General features: G+C 37.4%; 1 protein-coding gene across 3 annotated transcripts in view; it reads left to right on the forward strand.

Moving 5' to 3' along the window:
* Positions 1 to 10,522, forward strand: part of LOC135108573 (U3 small nucleolar RNA-associated protein 18 homolog) — a 50,240-nt gene extending 39,718 nt beyond the window's left edge. For all 3 annotated transcript variants that reach the window (XM_064019716.1, XM_064019718.1, XM_064019719.1), the window contains exons 7-9: positions 1,768 to 1,936; positions 2,921 to 3,216; positions 9,916 to 10,522. In XM_064019716.1, the coding sequence (XP_063875786.1) occupies positions 1,768 to 1,936; positions 2,921 to 3,216; positions 9,916 to 10,080 (630 nt within the window). In that variant the 3' untranslated portion in view covers positions 10,081 to 10,522. The remainder of the gene's footprint in view (positions 1 to 1,767; positions 1,937 to 2,920; positions 3,217 to 9,915) is intronic.
* The last annotated feature ends 14,266 nt before the right edge of the window (positions 10,523 to 24,788 follow it).

A 24,788-nucleotide genomic window follows, 5' to 3' on the forward strand; every position in this document is an offset into this window, starting at 1 on the left:
AAGGCTGGCTTTTGCATATGTGAATGAAATAATCAAGATTAGATTCACTGATTAGACCTAGACTGGAATATGCAGCTGTAGTGTGGTCACCCTACAAGAAAAAGGATATAAGGGAGTTAGAGTTCAGAAAGCAGCAACAACAAGTATGTATCAGGAACTTGTCATATAAAGAGAGATTGATAGGGTTACACGTACCAGCGTTAGAAAAAAGGAGAGGAAGGGGAGACTTGATTGCAATATATAAAGCATATGAGAAAGTGAAGGACTGGGGTTACTTGATGGTTTGGGATACATGAGATACTAGAGGACATGGAAAGAGACTGAAGAAGAGTTCATGTAGAAGAGATGTCAAAAAGTATGGTCTCCCATATAGAAGTATTGATGTAATGGACAGTCTGGATGAGGGGATAGTAAATGCAAAAAAGTATACATGGATTCAAGGCTAAGTTGAATATTAAAAGATATGGAGATGGGACAGCACAAGCCCATAAATACCTTACTGTTCCCATCAAGCAAAAATAGGTAAACACACACACACACACACACACAATAATTGCAGATATGGAAACAGGACAAATAGCCTTAGCTCAGACCCTGTACAATACAACAGCAGCAGCAACAGCAGCAGCAACAACACTGTCTTATTACATTTATGTTATTTTTTCTCAAAAATTTTCATTTACTTTTCACCCTGATATGAAAGCAAGCATCTCACCCAGCCATAGTGGACAGGGAGAGGGTGTGTACATAATTTCTTCCATGACTAATTTTTTTTCCTGAGGTTATTCAGCAAAACTGATCAGTCTAAAGAATATGACACCATTTTTCCCATTGATCTTATGGACATGAATTTCCAAATAGATGCCTCACATTTATTAAGCATTGATGATCTTATGGACATGAATTTCCAAATAGATGCCTCACATTTATTAAGCATTGACTGTGTACTTGTGGTTACCACTTTTCTCTTGAATACCACATGCACATCTTGATTTATGCAAGTTTTTGTAAGTCAGATTTGAAATAATGCAAATTTGGATCAATAAGAAAAAATTGAGTTATACAAATAATGAGATTATACACTAAATGATAATGACCTTTGATTTGTCCTTCAGTCATTCATAGTTCAGGGTAACTCTTAGAGATTCATGCAAAAGAAGCAGCTTGTAAAATTTCCATTAATTTATATATAATTATAAAGATATGAAATAAATATGCATGGTTAAAAAAAAAAATATTGTGCACCTGTGGGTTGGGTGGGCATCAGGTTTAGTTGCTCTTGAGTCAAACACCCATGCATTAACCTCTTGTAAGCCAAGCAGTTCTTACTGCTTTAATGGGATGAATGTCCTGTTCTACCAGTAGGAACTGAATGCACAGGCTCTTAGACTGTGACAGGAGCAGTTCTTGGTTTCACGTTTCATGTAAAGGACTCTGCTTCACATCACAAGTGGTCAAGTATTTGTTTACATTCAGAACATTGTGATTTTTCTTTTTACAATACACTCACAACAGAGCCTTAGGTATTAACATTACTCCACACCAGAATATATACACTGTACAAAGTATGCAAAATTCACTGTACCACTTATGAAACTGACCTCATGTAAATTGTGAGGTGAGTGTATCAAAATCTTTAAAATTTATGCTCATAATTCTCCATATACCCACTGTTTACTTTCCACCATGATTCACTAGAATGCTATCCTTTGTTTAGTGTATGTACACTGTATACATAAAGTATTCTAATTGTTTTCACTTTTGCAGAATGTTCTTGTTTCTCCTGATGGGGAGTTGCTGGTTTTCATAGGTAAGAATGGCCAGCTTCATCTCTTTGATGCTGACTGCCTGTCTCTTGTGGACACACTGTATGCATCAGGGGATGTGACCTCAGCAGCTTTCAATTCTGATGGGTCTCGACTATACACACATACTAGTAAGTCATTACTGTTATTTTTCATGATGTACACTCAGCACCAAATGACTTTAGAACTCCTGCTGACATGTCATATTCCATAAACTGGCAACTCACTCCTTTTCAGTCTATAAAATCAGCTGGGAGAAAATAACTTCATAGCAGCTTATGTTAGCCCCACGTGTTTTTTAAAGCATAGAATAATGGATTCAGTGTTTGACATCTTTATATACGGAAGAGTTATCTTTTGTGACTGCTCATTGCTTTGGCTTACAAAGCAGTTGTGTTTGCTTTAAACATAGTGTTCTACTGAATTGCAGTGTGATGCCTGGAAAATATATAGGCCTTGATGACAGCATGAGTTACATAAAAATGGTGAAAGAAAGAAATAGAAAAATAAGTTGTATAAGTGATGCCATTGAAAAGACTATGAGTTCATTGGTAAATAAAGGGCACAGTGATGTGGTGATGTGCCTCACTACAAACATGGTGATGTACCACTTCAAAATGTTGTTCTTTAAATTGTTTTGCTGTAAGCTGAGGATTTACCTTTAACTGTCTTTTGATAACATGTAAGGTGTTGTCAAATGTTTTGGGGTGGTCCACCACCATGTTTGTGGTGAGGCACATCCTTGCATCCCTCATCAAGACTGCTCTTTTCTTTTATTAATATACTGTAGACTCAAAATTTAAAATCACTTTTGCCATGGTACTACTGAAATAGGAGAGGAATTGTATGACTTTTATGGGTTATTTGAATGGTGTTGGAATGATTTATGATCAATTGAAATTATCTATATAGCTCCCATTTTAAATTTGTCATGATTCATACCCTATTTATGATGAGGAATAAGATGACTAAATTATTTTGTATTCTCATGTTAAATTAGGTATTGGATTGTATCCTTAATTATAAATATATTGGAAATAACTTATCAGCCATTATCTTTTTATATATATTTTTATCATAATGAGTTTCATAATCAGCTATATCTTGACCAACAGCTGAGGGAGATGTGTACATCTGGGACATGCATGCTAGAGCCTGCATTCATCGTTTTTATGATGACGGCTGCATTGGTGGTACAAGCATTGCTGTGTCTCCAAATAACTTGTACCTGGCATGTGGATCTTCATCGGGGGTGGTCACTGTGTATGACCTGGCAAATGTGATGAGTCGCTCACCATCCCCAGTCAAGATGCTGACCCGGCTACGTACTACTGTCTCAGCACTTGCTTTCAACTCCTCCTCGGAAATCCTAGCTGCTGCCTCAGATCAAGTGGAGAATGCCATCAAACTTGTGAGTAGAAAGATATGTGACTGAAGATTTCTTTAAGGGTATTATTAATATATGTTTACTAAAGTTTCTGTTCAGGGAGTGGACTGGAAATGTCCCCAGGTCAGAGTGCTCTTCTGGTATTGATCCGCAGTTTCTTGACACTCCCCCTCACCTTTTTTCTTCTATTAACTTTTGCAGCACTCAGTCAGTGAAATATCATCTCTATAATAAACTACATTGCCTTTTTTTTTCATTGAAACACAAGTGCCTGAGGCAACTGACAGTAACCCCTTCTCTGTTCCCTCCTACTTTCTCTATCCTCCTTTTCAGTCCAAAACTGGATGTTGCATCTATGTGCACAGTGTGCACAAAAACAATTAGATGAGATAAATGAAAATTTAACCTCACTTTACCGTGCTGAGAAGAGTCGAGTGCCTACTAGGATGGTGCTAAGAAGGGAGATGGTTTATTGTTTGAAAGGAGAGTGAACATGGCAACACTGCTTGTGGGCAGTCGTGACTTTTTTTTTTTTTTTTTTTTTGAGAAGTAAACAAGGGTAGCGTGCGGTGTCATGACTCATTTTGACCCATACAAGTTTTAGCATGTAAGTCGTATTCCAGACAAAGGTTGTAAATGAAACAAATTTTTTCATGCCCAAACAGGGCATAGACCAAGTTGGACTTATTCCAAATATGCTGACATACCACTGTATATATATATATATATATATATATATATATATATATATATATATATATATATATATATATATATATATATATATATATATATATATATATATATATATATATATATATATATTAAAACATGTAGGTTGAGTCTGCATAATTTTCATTCAGTAAGATGCAAATACTTGAGAAGAACAAACATGTCCCTGCTTTGGCATTTCCCCAGAAATGGTGTTGCAAGCATCTGGTTAGTGAAGTGGTATTAGAATATAGTTGGCTTCTTTACTGTGTCTTAATTAATCACAAAACCTATAAACATTACACTCCCTTCCTGAGTTTTGCCCTTGTTTTCTTCCTAAGGTAGAGCGCTAACTTGAGGATCACGAAACTCGAGGTAGTGAAAACACTGAAAAAGCACTTATTCATTCTGGCCCATGAAGCTGATTTTTCTATTCCCTTTTCTCAAAATACAGTGTGTGTGTGTGTGTGTGTGTGTGTGTGTGTGTGTGTGTATGTGTGTGTGTGTGTGTGTGTGTGTGTGTGTGTGTGTGTGTGTGTGTGTGTGTGTGTGTGTGTGTGTCTCTCTCTCTCTCTCTCTCTCTCTCTCTCTCTCTCTCTCTCTCTCTCTCTCTCTCTCTCTCTCTCTCTCTCTCTCTCTCTCTCTCTCTCTCTCTCTCTCTCTCTCTCTCTCTCTCTCTCTCTCTCTCTCTCTCTCTCTCTCTCTCTCTCTCTCTCTCTCTCTCTCTCTCTCTCTCTCTCTCTCTCTCTCTCTCTCTCTCTCTCTCTCTCTCTCTCTCTCTCTCTCTCTCTCTCTCTCTCTCTCTCTCTCTCTCTCTCTCTCTCTCTCTCTCTCTCTCTCTCTCTCTCTCTCTCTCTCTCTCTCTCTCTCTCTCTCTCTCTCTCTCTCTCTCTCTCTCTCTCTCTCTCTCTCTCTCTCTCTCTCTCTCTCTCTCTCTCTCTCTCTCTCTCTCTCTCTCTCTCTCTCTCTCTCTCTCTCTCTCTCTCTCTCTCTCTCTCTCTCTCTCTCTCTCTCTCTCTCTCTCTCTCTCTCTCTCTCTCTCTCTCTCTCTCTCTCTCTCTCTCTCTCTCTCTCTCTCTCTCTCTCTCTCTCTCTCTCTCTCTCTCTCTCTCTCTCTCTCTCTCTCTCTCTCTCTCTCTCTCTCTCTCTCTCTCTCTCTCTCTCTCTCTCTCTCTCTCTCTCTCTCTCTCTCTCTCTCTCTCACAACTTCAGCAGGGTAGGCAGGAGTTTACTATATGCATATGCATGATGCCAACAGTAGGTAAATGTGAATACTTTTCAAAGCAGCATGAAACTTGGGATGGTAAGAATTTAGGACGAAGCATGATATTCAAGGGATCGTGAAACTTGGATAGTGCAAAACTCGGGAGGGTAGTGTAGTTTCTTTTTCCACGAGATCTTTACTCTTCCTCATCATTTTTACCTTGCTCTTTTCTTCACAAACTTTGGCAGCAGATTTGTTTACTTTTCTTGCTATATGTTCAATCATATCCATATCTACAAAAGAGAAAAATTTCCATTGGTTCTTGAGAATTCTTCAAAACTCCTACAGTAAATGGAAATCATTCTCTACTCTCAGTGGAATGACTCATCCATCCAACTGGAGCTTTGTTTTCATTGCCATCTCCTGTATCAGACAAACTTTTGTCTTGTTCCTCTACAATATCAAGTTCTGTATCATCATCATTTGATGTATCATCTAATACAATATCATCCATGAATTTGTCATCCCAGTCCTGGTTTAGAAAATAATCTAATTCCTCATAGTAATGTTCCTTCTGGTAGAGAACATGGTTATGTCTACAATATTCAGATATGAAGGGAAAGTTATATTACTGAGATTTGCAGGAGGCATAAAAGCCTACCCCATTGAAATATGGGAGCAGAGTGAGTGAACATTGCAACATCAGCTCATCAGCTGCTAGTAACAGCCACTTGAAAGTTTCCAGAAAGGGAGTTTTATAGGCTCTAGAGCACTCAAATACAAGGGATGATGTCTGGAGAATCATCTACAGTCAGCAACATTTGTGATTAGAACTTCCGCCAACGAGAGTGTTACATTGCACAAAACTGGCAACTTGGCCCTTCTTGGTCTGAAAAATCTGCCAGGAAAAAATAACTACATAGCAACTTAGGTTAGCCCTTCATATGTTTTTGAAAGCATAGAATAATGAATTCAGTGTTTAACATACTGGCACAAGAGAAAGTTATCTTTTGTGACCGCTCCTTGCTTTGGCTAACAAAACAGCTATGTTTGTTTTAAACAAAGTGTTCTGCTAAGGTGATGTGTGATGCCTGGAAAATATACAGGCCACAGTTACATAATATGAGTGTTAGGGTTTCTCCAGAATGGTGAAACAAATTGAAAAATATGCTGCATACCTATTGGCAATTAAAAGACTGTGAGTGTGTTGGTGAAGAAATGGAGTGGTGAGGGAAGCAAAGATGTGCCTCACTACAGACATGGTGGTGGGGTGCCCCAAAATGTTTTTTTTAGTTGTTTTTTTGTGAGCTGAGAATGTATCTTTAACTGTCTCTTGATACCATGTAAGGTGTTGTCAAACATTTTGCAGTGTCCCACCACTGTATTTGTGGTGAGGCACATCCTTGCATCCCTCATATGGTCTTTTCATTGTCAATAGTTATGCAGCATATTTTTCAATTTGTTTCACCATTCTAGTGAAACTCCAACACTCATACTATGTAATTGTAGCCTGTATATTTTCCAGGCATCACATATCACCTCAGTAGGACACTTTGTTTAAAACAAAAAACTGTTTTGTTAGCTGAAGCAAGGAGCGGTCACAAAAGATAACTTTCCCTAATGCCAATATGACAAACACTGAATCTATTACTCCATGCATTCATAAACATATGAGGGGCTAACCTAAGTTGCCACATAGTTATTTTCTCTCAGCAGATTTTTTTCTGACTGAGAAGGAGGCAAGTTGCTAGTTTGTACAATGTGACCCTCATGTCGGCAGGAGTTCTCATCACGAATGTTGCTGATTGTATATATGGTCTCACAACATTTTTTTTTGCTAAATTCTGGAGCAACAGTATATAATTCCACTGCCAGCTAAGGGTTAACTATTCAACTTCCAAAGTGGAGCATATCCTGACTTACTTTCCTTTTCCAGAGACTTTCTTTATTTGGAGACTTCAGTGTTCACCACCAGATTTGGTTTTCCTATCTTTACAGACCAACCTGGTGAACTAGTCTTTAACTTTACTATTCTCTACAATTAGTCCAGCACCCTACTCATATCCATGACTGTCTTGGAGATGTACCTAACATTCTTAACCTTTTCCTAACCTCTAAACCTTCTGCTTATGCTGTCACTTTGTCTTCTTCATTGGGGTCCTCCATTTGCAACCTCATATCAGTATCTTATCCTATTGTTCCAGTACCCCCTCAGGATCACCCAAAGTGGAGGGTGTCTGACATTTCACCTGTGCTAATTGGGGGAACCTGAGGAAGTATTATTCTGATTTTCCATAGAATGACTACTGGTTCTATGTTAGAGACCTATTTCTTTGTGTTGAGCACATAACAAAGATTATGCTGCCTACACAGAGAGGTGTAGTAGATGGAGCTTCTGATCCTGCCAAAGCAAAGCACGATGAACCAGTGTTCTGTTCTGTGCTCTGCCCCACTTTGTACTGTTGTCCCCTTTGAGCCCACTTTGTACTGTTGTCTCCTTTGAGCCCATGTATTGTTATAGGCAAGAAAATGGATTTAAGTGCACAGATGATTGCCCTAAAGGAATCTGGTCTGCAAACAAAGGTGGTCTCAGAAAATATCAGCATGTGTCTGAGGAGTGTCTGGTATTGGGTTAACAAGTTTCACCAGGAATGTCACCACACAATCTCTACCCACAAGAAGAGGCTTGGCAAAACCAAGAAGAAGAATTTGCTCCCAGGCTATTGCAAAACATAATTTAGTCTACTCATGTGTGACAGCAAGGAAAGTAAAAGAAAGCAACAGATACATATTTGATAAGTGTTCTGTGAGAACTGTTACTAGACACATTGCAGAGCTGGGATCTACTAGCATCCACTCCATGAAGAAGTCCTTTTTGACCATTAGGCAGAAGATGAATAGGATAATTTTTGCAGAAAATATATTGTTTGGGATACTGACAAGTGGCTAGGGATACTGTGGAGTGATATATCCATTTTATTGTCACAAACAATAAGGGAGGAGATTTTTACTGTCCCCTCAGTGACCTTCTTGATCCATGCTACATTCAAGCAACTGTTAAGAAGATTGGCAAGACAACTGGTTGTGCTTTGCTTGGCAGGCTTAGAAGCTCTTATTAGTATGCCACTCTGTGTAGGTGGCATAATGCAATGGTGCAATTTTAGGTCCCTTTTAAGGCTGAAGTAAAATTTGACACTGAATCTTGGTTTTTTTGACTAATTCACTGTTGAGCACCATACATTCTCTCTCTCTCTCTCTCTCTCTCTCTCTCTCTCTCTCTCTTTTCTTGACCTGAACCTTCCAAACCTTTGTTAAACTCAGCCTTTTCTTGTGTTATAAATGATATAGAGGTAGCTCACAAACTGTACTTGAGCCTTCCAACACCTGAAACTCACGCACTACTCATATAGCACACAGTCTAAGTCTTCTATCTTTACTTGATGAAATGTATGTCAGCCCTCAGTACCCTTAGAGGTCTCAGACTTCAGCACAAATTCCTAAAGTTTACCATTGAGCTTTGTTATAGATTGTTGACAAACCAACATTGAATTCCTGTATGAAATTAGAGCGACTTTTACCTTTTTTAAGACATCTACAATTCTCAAGTTTTTGTTGAAGTGTTAAGTGCAACTTATTTTACTTGTGAAAGGAGGTCATGACAAATTAAGAGCTGATACACAGAGATTCTGTTATAGCTGGACACCATATTGATATCAAGAAATGAATTTATTAAAATAATATATATATATATATATATATATATATATATATATATATATATATATATATATATATATATATATATATATATATATATATATATATATATATATATATATATATATATATATATATATATATATATATATATATATAATCAGCCAAGAGTGCTGGATAGCTGAGTATTCCAGATATCTGAGTGCCAGATATGAGAGAGGACACTAAACTTTTGTTTGTGGTTTTAATTTTATATCTGGGCTTTTGTTGAAATTAAGCCTCTTGTTATTGTCAGAAATAGTGTTACTAACCTCATGACACTGCTCAGCTCAAGTCACAATCTCTTCTCAGAATTTAGGAACTCACTAGGAAGTTACAGTAAACTCCAAGTGACACTGTATTGGTTTAAGTACACATATATACAGACAAGCTACATTTGGCTTGCGACACTTGCAAGCCTTCTCTGCTCATCTCACCCACTGGCACTGTGTCCACCAACTTCTGCTTGCTGATGTGGTCACCATTTAGCCAATGCAGGAACTCTACCTAACACTGTTGTTACATGTGTTGGAAAATTGCATGATACATAGTAGTGAAAATAAACATGTTATGTTAGGAAAGATGTTTATCCTAAGTCTCCCCAGATTAATATACATATATTATAGCAACAGCTCTTTCCCAGACTGAGTTCTGAGAACAATACTGAACTCACCTTGGTTCCCATGCTGCAGCTAGGTGAAGAGAAAAAAAGAGATGAAAAATTTATGGGAGAATCAAGCTTAGCTCATCCTGGCTCCCCACACTGTAAGCAAGGAAAGAAAGAAAAGAAAAGAAAACTGGTATAATATTTCCTACTCTACCTATTCCTAACACCCTCACTCTCTTGTTTAAATTACAGTTTTTATTTCCATTCTCATACACCATTCACCATTGATATCCCTTCTGATACCTTCTAACTCTTCAAATAATATATTAAGATTATCTTAACTAATCTGCAAAATAGGTTGATTATGTACAGTGTCATTTAAATGTGAAAGATTTCATACATGCTCTTGGAGTTTCATTATATCTTTTTCTGTTTTCTTCCCTAGGCACATCTCCCCTCCATGACCTACTTTGAGAATTTTCCTGATCCCAGAAGTGAGCTGCGACGAATCAATGCTGTGAACTTCTCACCACAAACTGGTTTCCTGGCAATAGGAAATAACTCTGGCCGTGCCTTTCTGTACAGGCTCCATCATTTTACCAGTTATTAGATGACAGTTCCTCTTTTGGTTCCAGCACAGTGGGAGTCATAATGGAAAAGAAAAGTATGTATTCAATATTTAGATATTCATAAATTTATCATTAAATTGTTTTTTAAATTACCACTGCATTCTTCTTTACAGATATAGAAAATTTATAGAAAATCTCAAACCTGATACATATCATGAATGTATATTGTCATCTTACTTTAGAAATAAGTATACAAAATACTGAGTTTTTCCCCTAAAAAAATAAGTTTCCAGTGCAAAAACACTCACTAAAGGAAACTTTTGTTGTTTGATATGAATTTGTTGTATGTGCACTTTTCCATGTAATGTATTGATAATTATATATATACAGTGGAACCTCACTTTACATGTTTAATTCATTCTGTGATGGAGCTCATACTTCAATTTGCTCATATGTTAAATAAATTTTCCCTATTGAAATTAATTGAAATGCCATTATTAATCCATTCCAGCCTCCAAAGAAACACCCAATTTTTTTGCTACATGTTTTTAGATAAGAAAAAGGTATTTATAAATAACAAATATTGTATTAAAACAACAAAAGAGAATGTAAAGAAATAAACTGATTTTATAAAGTATATTTTCCTTGGAGATCAGATGGCTTGGATTAACAAAACATGCTGGCAGAGGTGGAGGGTGGAGGAGGTAGGCAGAAGAGATGGGAGGAGTTCATTTTGTTTCATGCTTTGTCACTTTTGCTTGCCATAAACTCTATCACTTAAGGCCTCTTCTGTTTACAACACTGATCAGCTCTAGATCACTGATCTGGATCTGGATCTGATCTGGATTTGCTCAGGGTGAAAAGAATGCTCATGGCTATTACTAATCAAAACAATAACAAAACAAGCATGTTGCTGCCCAGCTGTCACAAGCGTCAGACTTGTTGCTCGCCATTGTGTTCTAAGGAAGTGTCTACAAGGACTATAGCTTACTGTATGTTTCCTGAGGATGTTGGGCTGAGAAGGCCACCAATGAGTCCCAACCACATGCCTACCCAGGCAGTATGAGACTGGGTTCTGTACCTGGCCATGAATGTTATATAATTAAGTTTTACACAAAGCTCTCTTCACACACAGCATCCTGAAGTTACTCGCTGTGGTGAAGTACAGAATGGTAAAATGAGAAAATATTCGGATGTAAGGTGAGGCTAACCTGACCTGCGTGCTGACATTATTAACAATGAAGCACTTCCAAAGTAGAGATGCATTATTTTTGACTAAACAAGTGTTATCTTCCTTTGCCGCATCATGTCGTTGGTAGAGGTGATAATGGCCTCAATTTTAATCAGAAGCCATTAAACCAAGGCTTGGTGTGGGTTATAATATCACCTTTATTTCTGGCATCTGTCACCACTTTTCAATCTATAGAACATCACCTCTCCTCTTCTAAAACCTAATCTTCTTTTCTTCACTGAAACACAGGTGTCTGAGGCAACTGACAGTAGACACTTTTCTGTTCCCTCCTACTTTCTCTATCTTCATTTTCAGTCCAAAACTGGATGTTGCGTTTATGTGTGCAACGACTTAACTTGGTCTTGTACCCACACTCTTGAATCTTCTGAGTTTTCCACCATCTGGCTGCGACTACAGAGTCACTCTCAAACTAAATTTATCTGTGGATACCTCTCACCTAACTCCTCTGACTATAGGAAATTCTTTGACTACTTAACTTCCAAAGTGGAGCACATTCTGACTCTTCCCTTTTGCAGAAATCTCCATTCTTGGAGACTTCAATGTTCACCACCAGCTTTGGCTTTCTTCTCCCTTCACTGACCATCCTGGTGAACTAGCTTTCAAATCTGCTATCCTCCACGACCTAGAGCAATTAGTGCAACACCCTTCTTGTATTCCTGTCTTGGAGATATGCCCAACATTCTTGACCTTTTCCTATCATGTAATCCTGCTTATGCTGTCACCCTCTCTTCTCCATTGGGCTCCTCCAATCACAATCTCATATCTGTATATTGTCCTATCACCTCAATCCATCAGCAGAGGTGCCTCTGGTGTTTTGCCTCTACTAGTTGGGGGGACCTGAAGAGGTATTTTGTTGATTTTCCTTATAATGACTACTGCTTGTGTGTCAGAGACCTGTCTTTGTGTGCCAAGTGCATAACAGAGATGATAGTGTTTGGCATGGAGGTGTACATTCCTCACTCTTTTTCTTGACCTAAACCTTCCGAACCTTAGTTTAACACAGCTTGTTCTCGTGCTATACATGATAGAGAGGTGGCCCACAAAAGGTACCTAAGCCTTCCATCATTGGAATCTCATGCACTTTATATTTCTGCCCAGAACCATGCCAAGTATGTTCTCCAACTATCCAAAAAACTCTTTCATTAATAGAAGTGTCAAAATCTTTCAAGATCTAACTCCCCTCATGACTTCTGGCATCTAGCCAAAAATATCTCCAATAACTTTGCTTCTTCTTCTTTCCCTCCTTTATTTCAATCAGATAGCACAACTGCTATCACATGTATCTCTAAAGCTGAACTCTTCACTCAAACCTTTACTAGAAACTCTACCATGGACGATTTTGGGTTTGTTCCTCCCTCTCCTCCACCCTCTGACTACTTCATGCTACCTATTAAAATTCTTTACAGTGATGTTTTCCATGCCCTCGCTGGTCTAAACCCTTGGAAGGCTAATGGGGTCCCTCCTATTGTTCTCTGAAACTGTGCCTCCGTGCTTGCACCTTGCCAAATCAAACTCTTTCAACTCTGACTGTCAATATCTACTTTTTCTTCTTTTTTTTTTTTTTTTTTTTTATGTAGGAAGGATACTGGCCAAGGGCAACAAAAATCTAATAAAAAAAAAATGCCCACTGAAATGCCAGTCCCATAAAAGGGTCAAAGCAGTGGTCAAAAATTGGTGGATAAGTGTCTTGAAACCTCCCTCTTGAAGGAATTCAAGTCATAGGAAGGTGGAAATGCAGAAGGCAGGGAGTTCTAGAGTTTACCAGAGAAAGGGATGAATGATTGAGAATACTGGTTAACTCTTGCGTTAGAGAGGTGGACAGAATAGGGGTGAGAGAAAGAAGAAAGTCTTGTGCAGCGAGGCCGCGGAAGGAGGGGAGGCATGCAGTTAGCAAGATCAGAAGAGCAGTTGGCATGAAAATAGCGGTAGAAGACAGCTAGATATGCAACATTGCGGCGGTGAGAGAGGGGCTGAAGACAGTCAGTTAGAGCAGAGGAGTTGATGAAACGAAGTTTGCCTACATTCAGCCTGTTCCTAAAAAGAGTGACCATTTTAATCCCTCAAACTGCTGTCCTATTGCTTTAATTTCCTGCCTATCTATTTTTTTAATCTATCCTCAAGAGGAAGATTCTTAAACATCTATCATCTCACAACCTATCTGATTGACAGTATGGGTTCCGTTATAGCCGCTTTACTGATGATCTGGCTTTCCTTACTGAGTCTTGGTCATCCTCTTTTAGAGATTTTGGTGAAACTTTTGCTGTTGCCTTGGACATATCAAAAGCTTTTGATAGAATCTGGCACAAAGCTTTGATTTCCAAACTACCCTCCTACGGCTTCTATCATTCTCTCTGTAACTTCATCTTAATTTTCCTTTCTGACCGTTCTATTGCTGCTATGGTAGATGGTCACTGTTCTTCTCTTAAATCTATTAACAGTGGTGTTCTTGAGGGTTCTATCCTGTCACCCACTCTCTTCTTATTATTCATCAATGATCTTCTAAACCAAACTTCTTTTCCTATCCACTCCTACGCTGATGATACCACCCTGCACTTTTCCACATCTTTTCATAGATGTCCAACACTTCAGGAAGTAAACATTTCATGCTGGGAAGCCACAGAATGCCTGTCTTCTGATCTTTCAAAAATTTCTGATTGGGGCAGAGCAAACTTGGTATTGTTCAGTGCCTCAAAAGTTCAATTCCTCCATCTATCAACTCATCACAAACTTCCAGACAACTATCCCCTCTTCTTCAGTGACACTCAACTGTCCTCTTCTACATTGAACATCCTTGGTCTGTCCTTTACTTATAATCTAAACTGGAAACTTCACATCTCATCTCTAGCTAAAACAGTTTCTATGAAGTTGGGTGTTCTGAGATGTCTCCACCAGTTTTTCTCATCCCCCAGCTGCTAACTCTGTACAAGGGCCTTATCCGTCCATATGTGGAGTATTCTTCACATGTCTGGGGAGGTTCCACTCATACTGCTTTTCTAGACAAGATGGAATCAAAAGCTTTTTGTCTCATGAACTTCTCTCCTCTAACTGACTGTTTTCAGCCTCTCTCTCTCATCGCCACAATGTTGCATCTCTAGCCGTCTTCTACCGCTATTTTCATTCTAACTGCTCTTCTGATCTTGCTAACTGCATGCCTCCCCTCCTCTCGCAGCCTCGCTGCACAAGACTTTCTTCTTTCTTTCACCCCTACTCTGTCCACCTCTCTAATACAAGGGTTAACCAGTATTCTCAATCACTTATCCCCTTCTATGGTAAACTCTGGAACTCCCTGCCTGCTTCTGTATTTCCACCTTCCTATGACTTGAATTCCTTCAAGAGGGAGGTTACAAGACACTTATTCTTCAGTTTTTGACTACTGCTATGGACCCTTTTCTGGAACTGGCATCTCAGTGGGCTTTTTTTTATTGGATTTTTGTTGCCCTTGGCCAGTGTCCCTCCTACATAAAAAAAAGATGAAAAATATTCACATTCTGTACCCACAGTATCATTCAATAATGATTCACTACCATTCACATTGTTCATCAGACATATCAGCCATTTTGTTCCTGTGTATTCCCCTTGATAGGTCCCCAGTATAGGCTGTTTATCCACTAATATGGCTGCCACCAGCAGCTTCAGCAAGTGTCATCTGCTATAACCCACCTCCAGAACCAAATCACCCAGATCATGAACTGGATCACTCAGATCAGTGTAATTCCAGACCAAGATGTAAATAGAACACAGACTGTGTGGCCAGATCAGTGATCTGAAACTGATCACGGTAGATAGAAGATGCCTTAAGGTTGAAAAACACAAGCAAAGAAAATAAACTTAAATTTAATTTAACAAAATATCAACTATAAGCAGCATACCAGGAGCTAGCTCACAACTTGGATTTTGGTTTGTAAGTCAAAGCAAAAAAATCAGCCGAGTGACAGCTCGCATCTCAGATTTCTCGTTAGGGGAGCTTGTAAGTGAGGTTCCACTTTATATATATATATATATATATATATATATATATATATATATATATATATATATATATATATATATATATATATATATATATATATATATATATATATATATATATATATATATATATATGTGTGTGTGTATATATACATATATAATTTATTTGTACAGTAGACACTTGTGTATCTGGATTAATTTAGCCAAGAGCTTGTCAGATATGCTGTTTCTAGATACATGGAAGTTTGTTTCCCCAGTCCTTTACAATGGAGAAATAACCCAGAATACAGCTATATGAGTAAGAAAATAACTCCAAGCAACACCAGCCATATTGAAACTGATAAATGCCACAAACTCACCAGATAAACAATACTTGTGCCATGGCCAGGTTGGAACACAGTGGATTGGGCAAGTGGGAGAGGAGAGGGAGGGAGCAGGTGACAAGGGAGGAACAAGTAAGCCACTTGGCAGGATTGAGCAGTGGGAATGAGTACATAGGCAGTTTCTGGATAGTAGCACCCCAGATATGGGTGCATCTAATATTCTGTATTTGCCAGCTTATTAGACGCACCTGTGCATAAGACTCGCCCCTATTTTATGAGAATGTTTAGTGGAAAAAAAATTATTGAGTTTCATCATAGTTGTGGAAAAAAATTGTAGTGTGTGTGTGTGCATGTGTAAGAGGACCAATGGCCAAGGGCAACAAAAATTTTTGATAGAAAGAAAGGCCCACTTAATATCAGATAGAATAACAAAGAAAAACAGGATAAGTGTCTTGAAACCTCCCTCTTGAAAGAGTTTAAGCCTTAGGAAGGAGGAAATAGAGAAGCAGGCAGGGAGTTCTAAACTTTACCAGAGAAAGGGGTGAATGATTGAGAATCCTGGTTAACTCTTGCATTAGAGAGGTGGACACAATAGGGATGAGAAAAAGAAAAAAAAGTCTTGTGCACCTAGGCCATAGGAAGAGGGGAAATTTGCAGTTAGCAAAATCAAAAGAGCAGTTAGAACAAAAATAGCAGTAGAAAATAATGAGCTGCAACATTGCTGTGATGAAAGATAGGCTGAAGATAGTCAGTTAGAGGAGAGGAGTTGATGGATGAAAAGCTTTCAATTCCACCCTCTCTAAAACAGCAGTGTGAGTGGAAGCCCCCATCCCCTGCCCTCTCATATACATAAAGCAAACAACATACATGAGTAAATTAAGCCCGTGTACAGAGTGTGCAGCTGGGGATGGGGGGCCGAATGAGAAAAACTGGCTGAGGTGACACTGAGCACCTAACTTCATAGAAGTTGCTTTAACTTTAGATGAAATGTGAAGTTTTTCCAGTTTAGAATTATAAGTAAAGGAATGACTGAGAATTTTCATTGCAGAAGAGGGTGGCAGTTGAGTGTCACTGAAGAAGAGGGCTAGATATCTAGAAGGTTGTGTCAGTCTGAAAAAGATGGAGAAATTGAGTTTTTGAGGCATTGAAGCTGAGTTTGTTCTGCTCCAATCAGAAATTTTTGAGCAATCAGAAGTCAGGCATTCTGTGGCTTCTCTACATGAGATGTTTACTTCATGAAGGGCTGGACCTCTACAAAAACACATGGAAAAGTGCATGGTGGTATCATCAGCATATGAGTGGATAGGACAAGAAGTTTGGTTTAGATCATTGATGAATAATAGAAAGAAAGTGGGTGCCAAAATCCCTAAAAGAGTGTGTGTCTTGTCCTCACACCTAGTGTGATGCAGTGCTATAGCTGTGCAGTACTACCATCACATCTAAAACTGCATGTGTGTGAGAGAGAGAGAGAGAGAGAGAGAGAGAGAGAGAGAGAGAGAGAGAGAGAGAGAGAGAGAGACTACCCTGAGGATTGCCAAGTTGAATGAGGCTGATTGAAAATGGATGGAAGGAGCATACATGTAATGGAAATGGAAGGAGGAAAAGTTAAAAGGAGTAGGGGATAGGAAAAGAGAATACTTATTTCTCAATAATTCCTCTCTCCCTCTAATTCTTCGCTCACTACTCACCCTTGCTGTTTATATTTATTCTATCTACTTTCTCCCCTTCCTCTCATCTTCTTCTTTCACCCTTCCTCCATTTCCTTGGCCCTAGTTCTCTCCTTTCCTGGTTATGTCCATTCCTCCCCTTTTTCCTTTTTTTTCTCCCTTTCTATTTTGTCTTGTCTCAAACTTCCCTCCCTGTCACCTCGCCTCCCCATTATCTGTCAGAGATAAGGGACAAGGGAGAGGAGGGCAGTGATGAGAGAGAGAGAGAGAGAGAGAGAGAGAGAGAGAGAGAGAGAGAGAGAGAGAGAGAGAGAGAGAGAATTTTATTAGTAGTAACAATATTTGTGTAGTGTACTACTGCTTGAATTCCACACCTATATCTATAGGTTCATAGGCCCAGGAGCTTGTATTATGGCCACATTAGATGTAGGGTAATTATTAGGTGCTTTTTATTTTCAAGGAAAAAGTGCATCTAATGTGCTGGCAAATATGGTATACAGTATATATATATATATATATATATATATATATATATATATATATATATATATATATATATATATATATATATATATATATATATATATATATATATATATATATATATATATATATATTATATAATACTCACACACACCACACACACGAGTAAACAAACAGCGATCCAAGCTCCAGCAGAGAAAGATTTTATTTGATCACGGCCACCACTAGGAGCCTAGAATGTGTTCCCAGGTAGGAGCTGTGCTCAAGTAGAGTTGTCCTGTCTCCAGAAATAAATAAATAAGGAAAAAGTTCAATAATAACAGAGGTAATAAAATGAGTAAAAGCTCCAGCGAGGCGGACGCCATAGGTAGGAGCGGAGTGTTGCCAACGGGGTCACCTTTCCCAGGATTTGAGGAAGATAATAAACTACATGATAAAATGCAAGGAGGGAAAGTGGCTTTAATGGAAGGGATGATCAGTGACCTCATTGAAAGAGTGAAAAAAAAAGAAAATAGAAAATAACAACATGACCTGGAAGAGGAAAACAAAGAATTGAAAACATTATGCGCTGATCTAAAAACAAAATTGAAGGAAAACAATATTGTAAAAAAAAAAAAAAAAAAAAAAACAGGAAAATGAAGTGATAGGGATGAAAAGTGAACATCAAATCTGGAGGAAGGAAAAAGAGGAAGAAAAAGTTAACTTTACAGAAATCATAAAGGCACAAAAGAAGGAAAAGACAGATGTAAGGAAATTGTGAAAGTGATCAAACAGAAGGAATCGATGGTAATGGACACAGTGGACAAAAAGAAATTTATTGATATATATATGGATTAAAAGAGGAAACAGAGCCAGTAAGATACAAGAGGGTAAGAGAACAAAATAAATAAATAAATAAATAAATAAATAAATAAATAAATAAAAGGCAGCAGAAGACGTTGTAAGAAATATACATATATATAGAAGGTGAGGACTGAATAAGTGAAATTGAGGAAATATACAGACCGGGGAAGTATACAGGAGGAGAGCGACCACTGAAAGTAAAATTTAGGGCACAAACAGCAGCCATGGAAGTGATATCGTATGCATGGAAACTGGACAAGACAGAGCAATACAGGAAAGTTTGGATAAAGAGGGACATGAATGAGGAGGAGAGACTCAAGATAAACGATCTAATAAAAGAACGAGAGCAGAACAGAGGAAAAAAAAAGTTCTATTGGAAGGTAAAAGACGAGAGGCTCAGGAAGTGGTATCTGACAAAAAAAAAAAAAAAAAAAAATAGAAAATGTAAATGATATATGGAAAAATAAAAAAAAAGTGGACAGTGGCATATACAAATATAAATGGTTTAAAATATCAACATTGTGAGAATTGAATAATCATATTAAGATAAAGCAGCCCGACATCATCATTTAGTTTAACTGAAGTTAAACTAAATGAGACAACAGAAAATATAAGAATTGGTAATAGTAATTATAACGTGTTGATAAAACAGAAATAATAAGGAAGGGGAAGGAGTCATGTTACTTACAAAGAAGAGTATATCAGTGGAAGATGTTGAAATGCAAGAAGGAATGGTGGAAGTAATTAGAATTAAAACAAAAAGGAAAGGAGAAGGAAGAAGAGATTTTGCATTGGCTTATGTACCCCCAAAAACGAATGCATGGACACAAGAGGATTATAAATTACTGTTAAGAGATGCTGGTAACTGTTTGGAGAGAATACTGGCAGAGAGTAATAATATAACACTTATGGGTGACTTTAATTACAGGGAGGTATGCTGGGAAGAGTGGACCACGGACGGGGGAGAAGAGTCATGGGGATATATGCTTCTAAATTTAATAATGACAAATACTATGAACCAATGAATTGGAGAAAATACAAGATTTGGAGGTAATGAAGAAGCATCAAGGCTAGACTTGGTGTTTACAAAGGAAATGGACATCATTGAAGGAATAAATTATCAGTGCCCACTAAGTAAAAGTGACCATCTGTTAATTGAATTCAGTATAGGTAGTGGTCCAATAGAAAATAGGAATGAAATTTACAAGAATGGGAGATATAATTATAGGAAAGCAGATTTTATCAGGTTGATGGAATGTTTTGCAGAGGCTAAATGGAAACAACTGTTCATGGCAAGCAGTACGCAGGAAAAGTGGGACATTTTCATTGAAATTCATAATGAAGGGGTCAGTAGATATGTACCAAAGATCAAAACAAAGGAGGTGTAAAAGAAAAAAAAGACTGGTTTAATACGAGATGTATAACAGCAAGAAAAGGGAAAGAAGCAGCATGGAATAGATGAAGAAAAAAAAAGGAGGAAGTAAGAAATGGGAAGAATTCAAGGCAAGAAACGAATATATCAAAATCCTGAGAGATGAAGAAAGGAATTTTGAGAAAGATATAGTTAACAAATGCAAAGATGAACCGGAGTTATTCTTCAGATCTGTGAATGGGAAGATGAAAAACAGGCAAACAATAGGTAAATTAACGAAAGATGACATTACACACGAAGATACACAGTTACAAGCGGAATTAATGAACAAGTGCTTCCGGTCAGTCAAAGAAAGCAAATTTGAAGGAGAAAGAGCATGACACAGAGACAATGTGATGAGAGATATATAGTTGGACACAAATTAAATTAAGAAGATTATGAAAGATTTGGATGTAAGTATGGCTCAAGGACCAGATGGAGTGTCCAACTGGATACTTAAGGAATGTTGTGAACAACTGGCAGAAGGCAATACCATAGTATGTTTTTTTAAGGAAAAATCCCTCTAGACTGGAAGAGAGCCAATATTGTGCCCATTTTTAAAGGAGGTAATAAAGAAGATCCATTGAATTACAGACCAGTGTTCCTAACAAGTGTGGTGGCAAAAATAGCAGAAAGAATAGTTAAAGAAACACATACATTGACTGACAGACAATTTGGTTTCAGAAGTGGAAGATCTTATGTCATGAATTTAGTGAGCTTTTATAGTAGAGCAACTGATATAATTCAAGAGAGAGAGAGGGTTGGGCAGACTGTGTTTATTTAGACTTGAAAAAAAAGAAAAATGATAAGTTACCACACCATGGAAAATTCAAAATATAGGGGGTTTGCAAGAAAACACACTAAAAATGGATTACAGACTTCTTGAGGGACAGAGAAATGAGAACAGCAATAAAGGGAGAAAAATCAGAGTGGTGTAGAGTTACAAGTGGACAAGTTACAGGGGACAGTCTTAGCCCCCGTAATGTCTCTGATGTATGTCAACGATATGGTGGATGAGGTTGACAGTTATATAAGTCTGTTTGCAGACAATGCAAAATTATTGAAAAGAGTGGGAAACAATATGGATTGTGAAATATTACAGAAAGATCTAAATAAGATATATAAATAGAGTAAGAAATGGGGAATGGAATTCAATGCAGAGAAATGCAAGGTGATGGAATTAGGAAAATGCAAAAGAAGATTGACAAGTTTCTACACCATGGGAGAAGTGAAAATTAAGAAAACCAAAGAAGAAAAAGACTTGGGAATGACAATCAGTGATAATTTATCACCAGTGAAACATATAAACAAAATAGTTGGGGAAACCTATGAGTTACTAAGAAAGATGAAAGGGGCATTTGCTTACATGGATGAAGAGATGATGAAAAAGTTGATGGAATATGTGATTCGACCAAAACTAGAATATGCCACAATTGTTTGGTCACCCCTTAATAAAAATGGAAATAAGGAAAATAGAAAGGATCCAAAGAGCTGCGACCAAATTGGTACCAAGTTTGAGAGATTTAATCTATGAAGAAAGATTGAGGAGATTGAAGCTTCCATCATTACAAGACAGAAGAGAAAGAGGAGACCTGATTGCTATATACAGAGCTTTAAATGGTAAGGATCAAGTTGACAGAGAAGACTTATTTGTGTGGGACTCAAGAGATACAAGAGGACATGGAGTGAAATTGAAGAAAACAGCAAGTAGAAGAGATGTCAATAAATATGGTTTCCCAAATAGAGGCATAGAAATATGGAACAACTTAGATGAAACAGTGGTACAAGCAACAAATATTCATGAATTTAATGTTAAGCTGGATGCTTATAGATATGGAGACAGGGCAGCACAAGCTGTAAAACACAACTAGGTAAATACACACACACACACACACACACACACACACACACACACACACACACAGTAGAGTACGCAACAGCGAACATCATAAGTTCCAATGTACCGTCTGTTATGGTGACTGAAGAACCTATGGGAAAAAAAATTAATTGGTTCTAGGGAGCCTCCCCCCTAAAAAAAAAAAAAAAATAAAAAAATAAATAAATAAATAAATAAAAAAAAAAAAAAAAAGAAAAAGAAAAATGAGCACATTTGCAACACTACATTTGAGATAACTCGCCACATATATACAGTACCCTCCTGAGTTTAACGCCTAGTCCTAAAATTTTACTATCCCAAATTTCCCGCTGCTTTGACAAGTATAGATCACATTTACTGTCGGCGTCAGGCTTATATATACAGTAAACCCCCATAAGGCAGAGCCGTCTCTACAGTAAACCCCCATAAGGCAGAGCTGTCTCTACAGTAAACCCCCATAAGGCAGAGCTGTCTCTACAGTAAAGCCCCATAAGGCAGAGCCGTCTCTATAGTAAACCCCCATAAGGCAGAGCCGTCTCTACAGTAAACCCCCATAAGGCAGAGCTGTCTCTACAGTAAACCCCCATAAAGCAGAACCGTCTCTCTCTCTCTCTCTCTCTCTCTCTCTCTCTCTCTCTCTCTCTCTCTCTCTCTCTCTCTCTCTCTCTCTCTCTCTCTCTCTCTCTCTCTCTCTCTCTCCGTAAAAGGAAAGTAAGAACAATCCTAAAGGTTGCTAAATAGAATGAGACTAGTTGAGAATGAAAATGGAATTACATATATGAGTGAGAAAGAATGAAGTGAAAATGACATAAAATGAATGAAGGGGAGAGAGAGCGAGGTATCACTCCCGTGTCCCCGATTATCTCTGACAGATAATGGGAGGGGAGGTGACAGGGAGAGAGGTTTGAGACAAGACGAAAGAAGGAAAAGGAAAGGGAAAAAGGGAGGAAGGGACAGATGCCGGATAGGTGAGAAGCGGCTTGCACAGCATGTGAGACAGTATATACACACACACACACACACACACACACACACACACACACACACACACACAGAAAAAAAAAGCATGGAAAGTATCCTATATTGGAAAATAAAAAGACATTACTAGAAACGTCTATTATGAGAGTTTTCAGCTTTTTATATATTAAAACGGTAAAACGCGTTAATAGCACTCTATATGTAGAAAAATAGCTACATCACTAAAAACGTGTCTTTTGAGTGTTTTTCATATTGCTAGGTACCAAAACGCTAAATTGTATGCAAAGTACTTTATTTGGGGAAACGAAACATTACACGAAACGTATCTTTTATTTATTTATTTATTTATTTTTGTGCATCTTAGGAAATAAAACGTTCAAAAGCATGGAAAACACTCTAAATGGAAAGTATAAAACAACATTAATAATAACGTGTTTTGAGTGTTTTTCAGCTTCTTACGTACCAAAACCCTAAGACGCATTAAAAACATCCTTTATTAAGAAACGGAATAACATTACCAAAAAGAAGTATTTTCAGTGTTTTTGAGCTTGTAAGTACAAAAACGCCTACATCCAAGCAAAATTCCTTATATAAGGAAACGAAAAGTCATTACGAATTACGTGTTATGAGCGCTTTTGAGCTTAGGAAACAAAACTCAAAAAAGTTTCAATAGGAATCTATATGGAGAAACAGATCATTATTAACAAAACGTGTATTTTGAGCGTTTTTCACATTATTAGGTACCAAAATACCAAAATGCTTACAAAGCCCCTCATATGACTTTCTCAGAAACAAATCTTTTGAGTGTTAGGCACCAAAACACACACACAAAAAAAAACAAAACATGGAAAGCACCCTATATAAGAAACCAAAATAACATTACCCAAAAATGCATCTATTTTCAGTGTTTTTTTTCAGCTTCTTACACACTAAAAAGCTTGAACGAATGCAAGACACCCTTTATGGAGAAATAGAATAACATTATCGAAAAGAAGTATCTTGATTGTTTTTAAGTTTGTTACATGCAGAAACGACAAAATGCATGCAAAATACCCTACATGGGTAAACGAAAGGACATTACGAAATGAATATTTTTAAGCTTTTTAGGTACCAAAACGCTAAAACGCATGAATAGCACGTGTATTTTGATTTTTTTTTTTTTTCACATTGTTAGGTATCAAAATGCCAAAATACATGCAAAGCACCCATAATGAAGAAACGAAACGACATTCTCTTTTGTGTGTTTATGAGTGTGTTAGGCACTAAAACCATAAAAAAAATGAAAATTACCCTAAATGGGAATACAAATTAACATTACGAAAAACGTGTTTTAGGTATACTAAAGCGCTAAAACACACGCAAAACAAACTTCATGGAGAAACAGAATAGCATTACCAAAAATATAGCTATAAAAAAAAAATGAATAAATAAATAAAATATTTTTGAAATTATCCTATATGGGGAAACGAAAAGACACTACAAGAAACGTATATTATGAAAGTTTTTGAGTTTCTCAGGCATCAAAACGCTAAAACGCATGAATAGCACTCTATATGGAGAAACAGGAAAAAAAAAAAAAAACACCAAAAACGTGTATTTTGATTGTATTTCACATTGTTAGGTGGTATAACACCAAAATGCATGGAAGGCACCATATGTAAGGAAAGGAAACGAGATTTCCAGAAACGTGTCTATTGAACGTTTATGAGCGTGTTAGGCACCAAAACACTAAAAAAAAAAAAAGTGTGGAAAACACATATTCTTGGAAAAGATAACTTTACCAAAGACGTGTCTTTTAAGTGTTTTTGAGCTGCTCATGCACTAAAACGCATGCAAAACACTCATTATCGAGAAACAAAGTAGCATTACAAAAAAAAAAAAAAAAATATTTTGAGTGTTTTTGAGTTTGTTACGTATAAAGATTCTAAAATGCATGCAAAGTAACCT

The sequence above is a fragment of the Scylla paramamosain genome, chromosome 17 (genome assembly GCF_035594125.1).
Source record: "Scylla paramamosain isolate STU-SP2022 chromosome 17, ASM3559412v1, whole genome shotgun sequence".
Classification (NCBI taxonomy): Eukaryota; Metazoa; Arthropoda; class Malacostraca; order Decapoda; family Portunidae; genus Scylla; species Scylla paramamosain.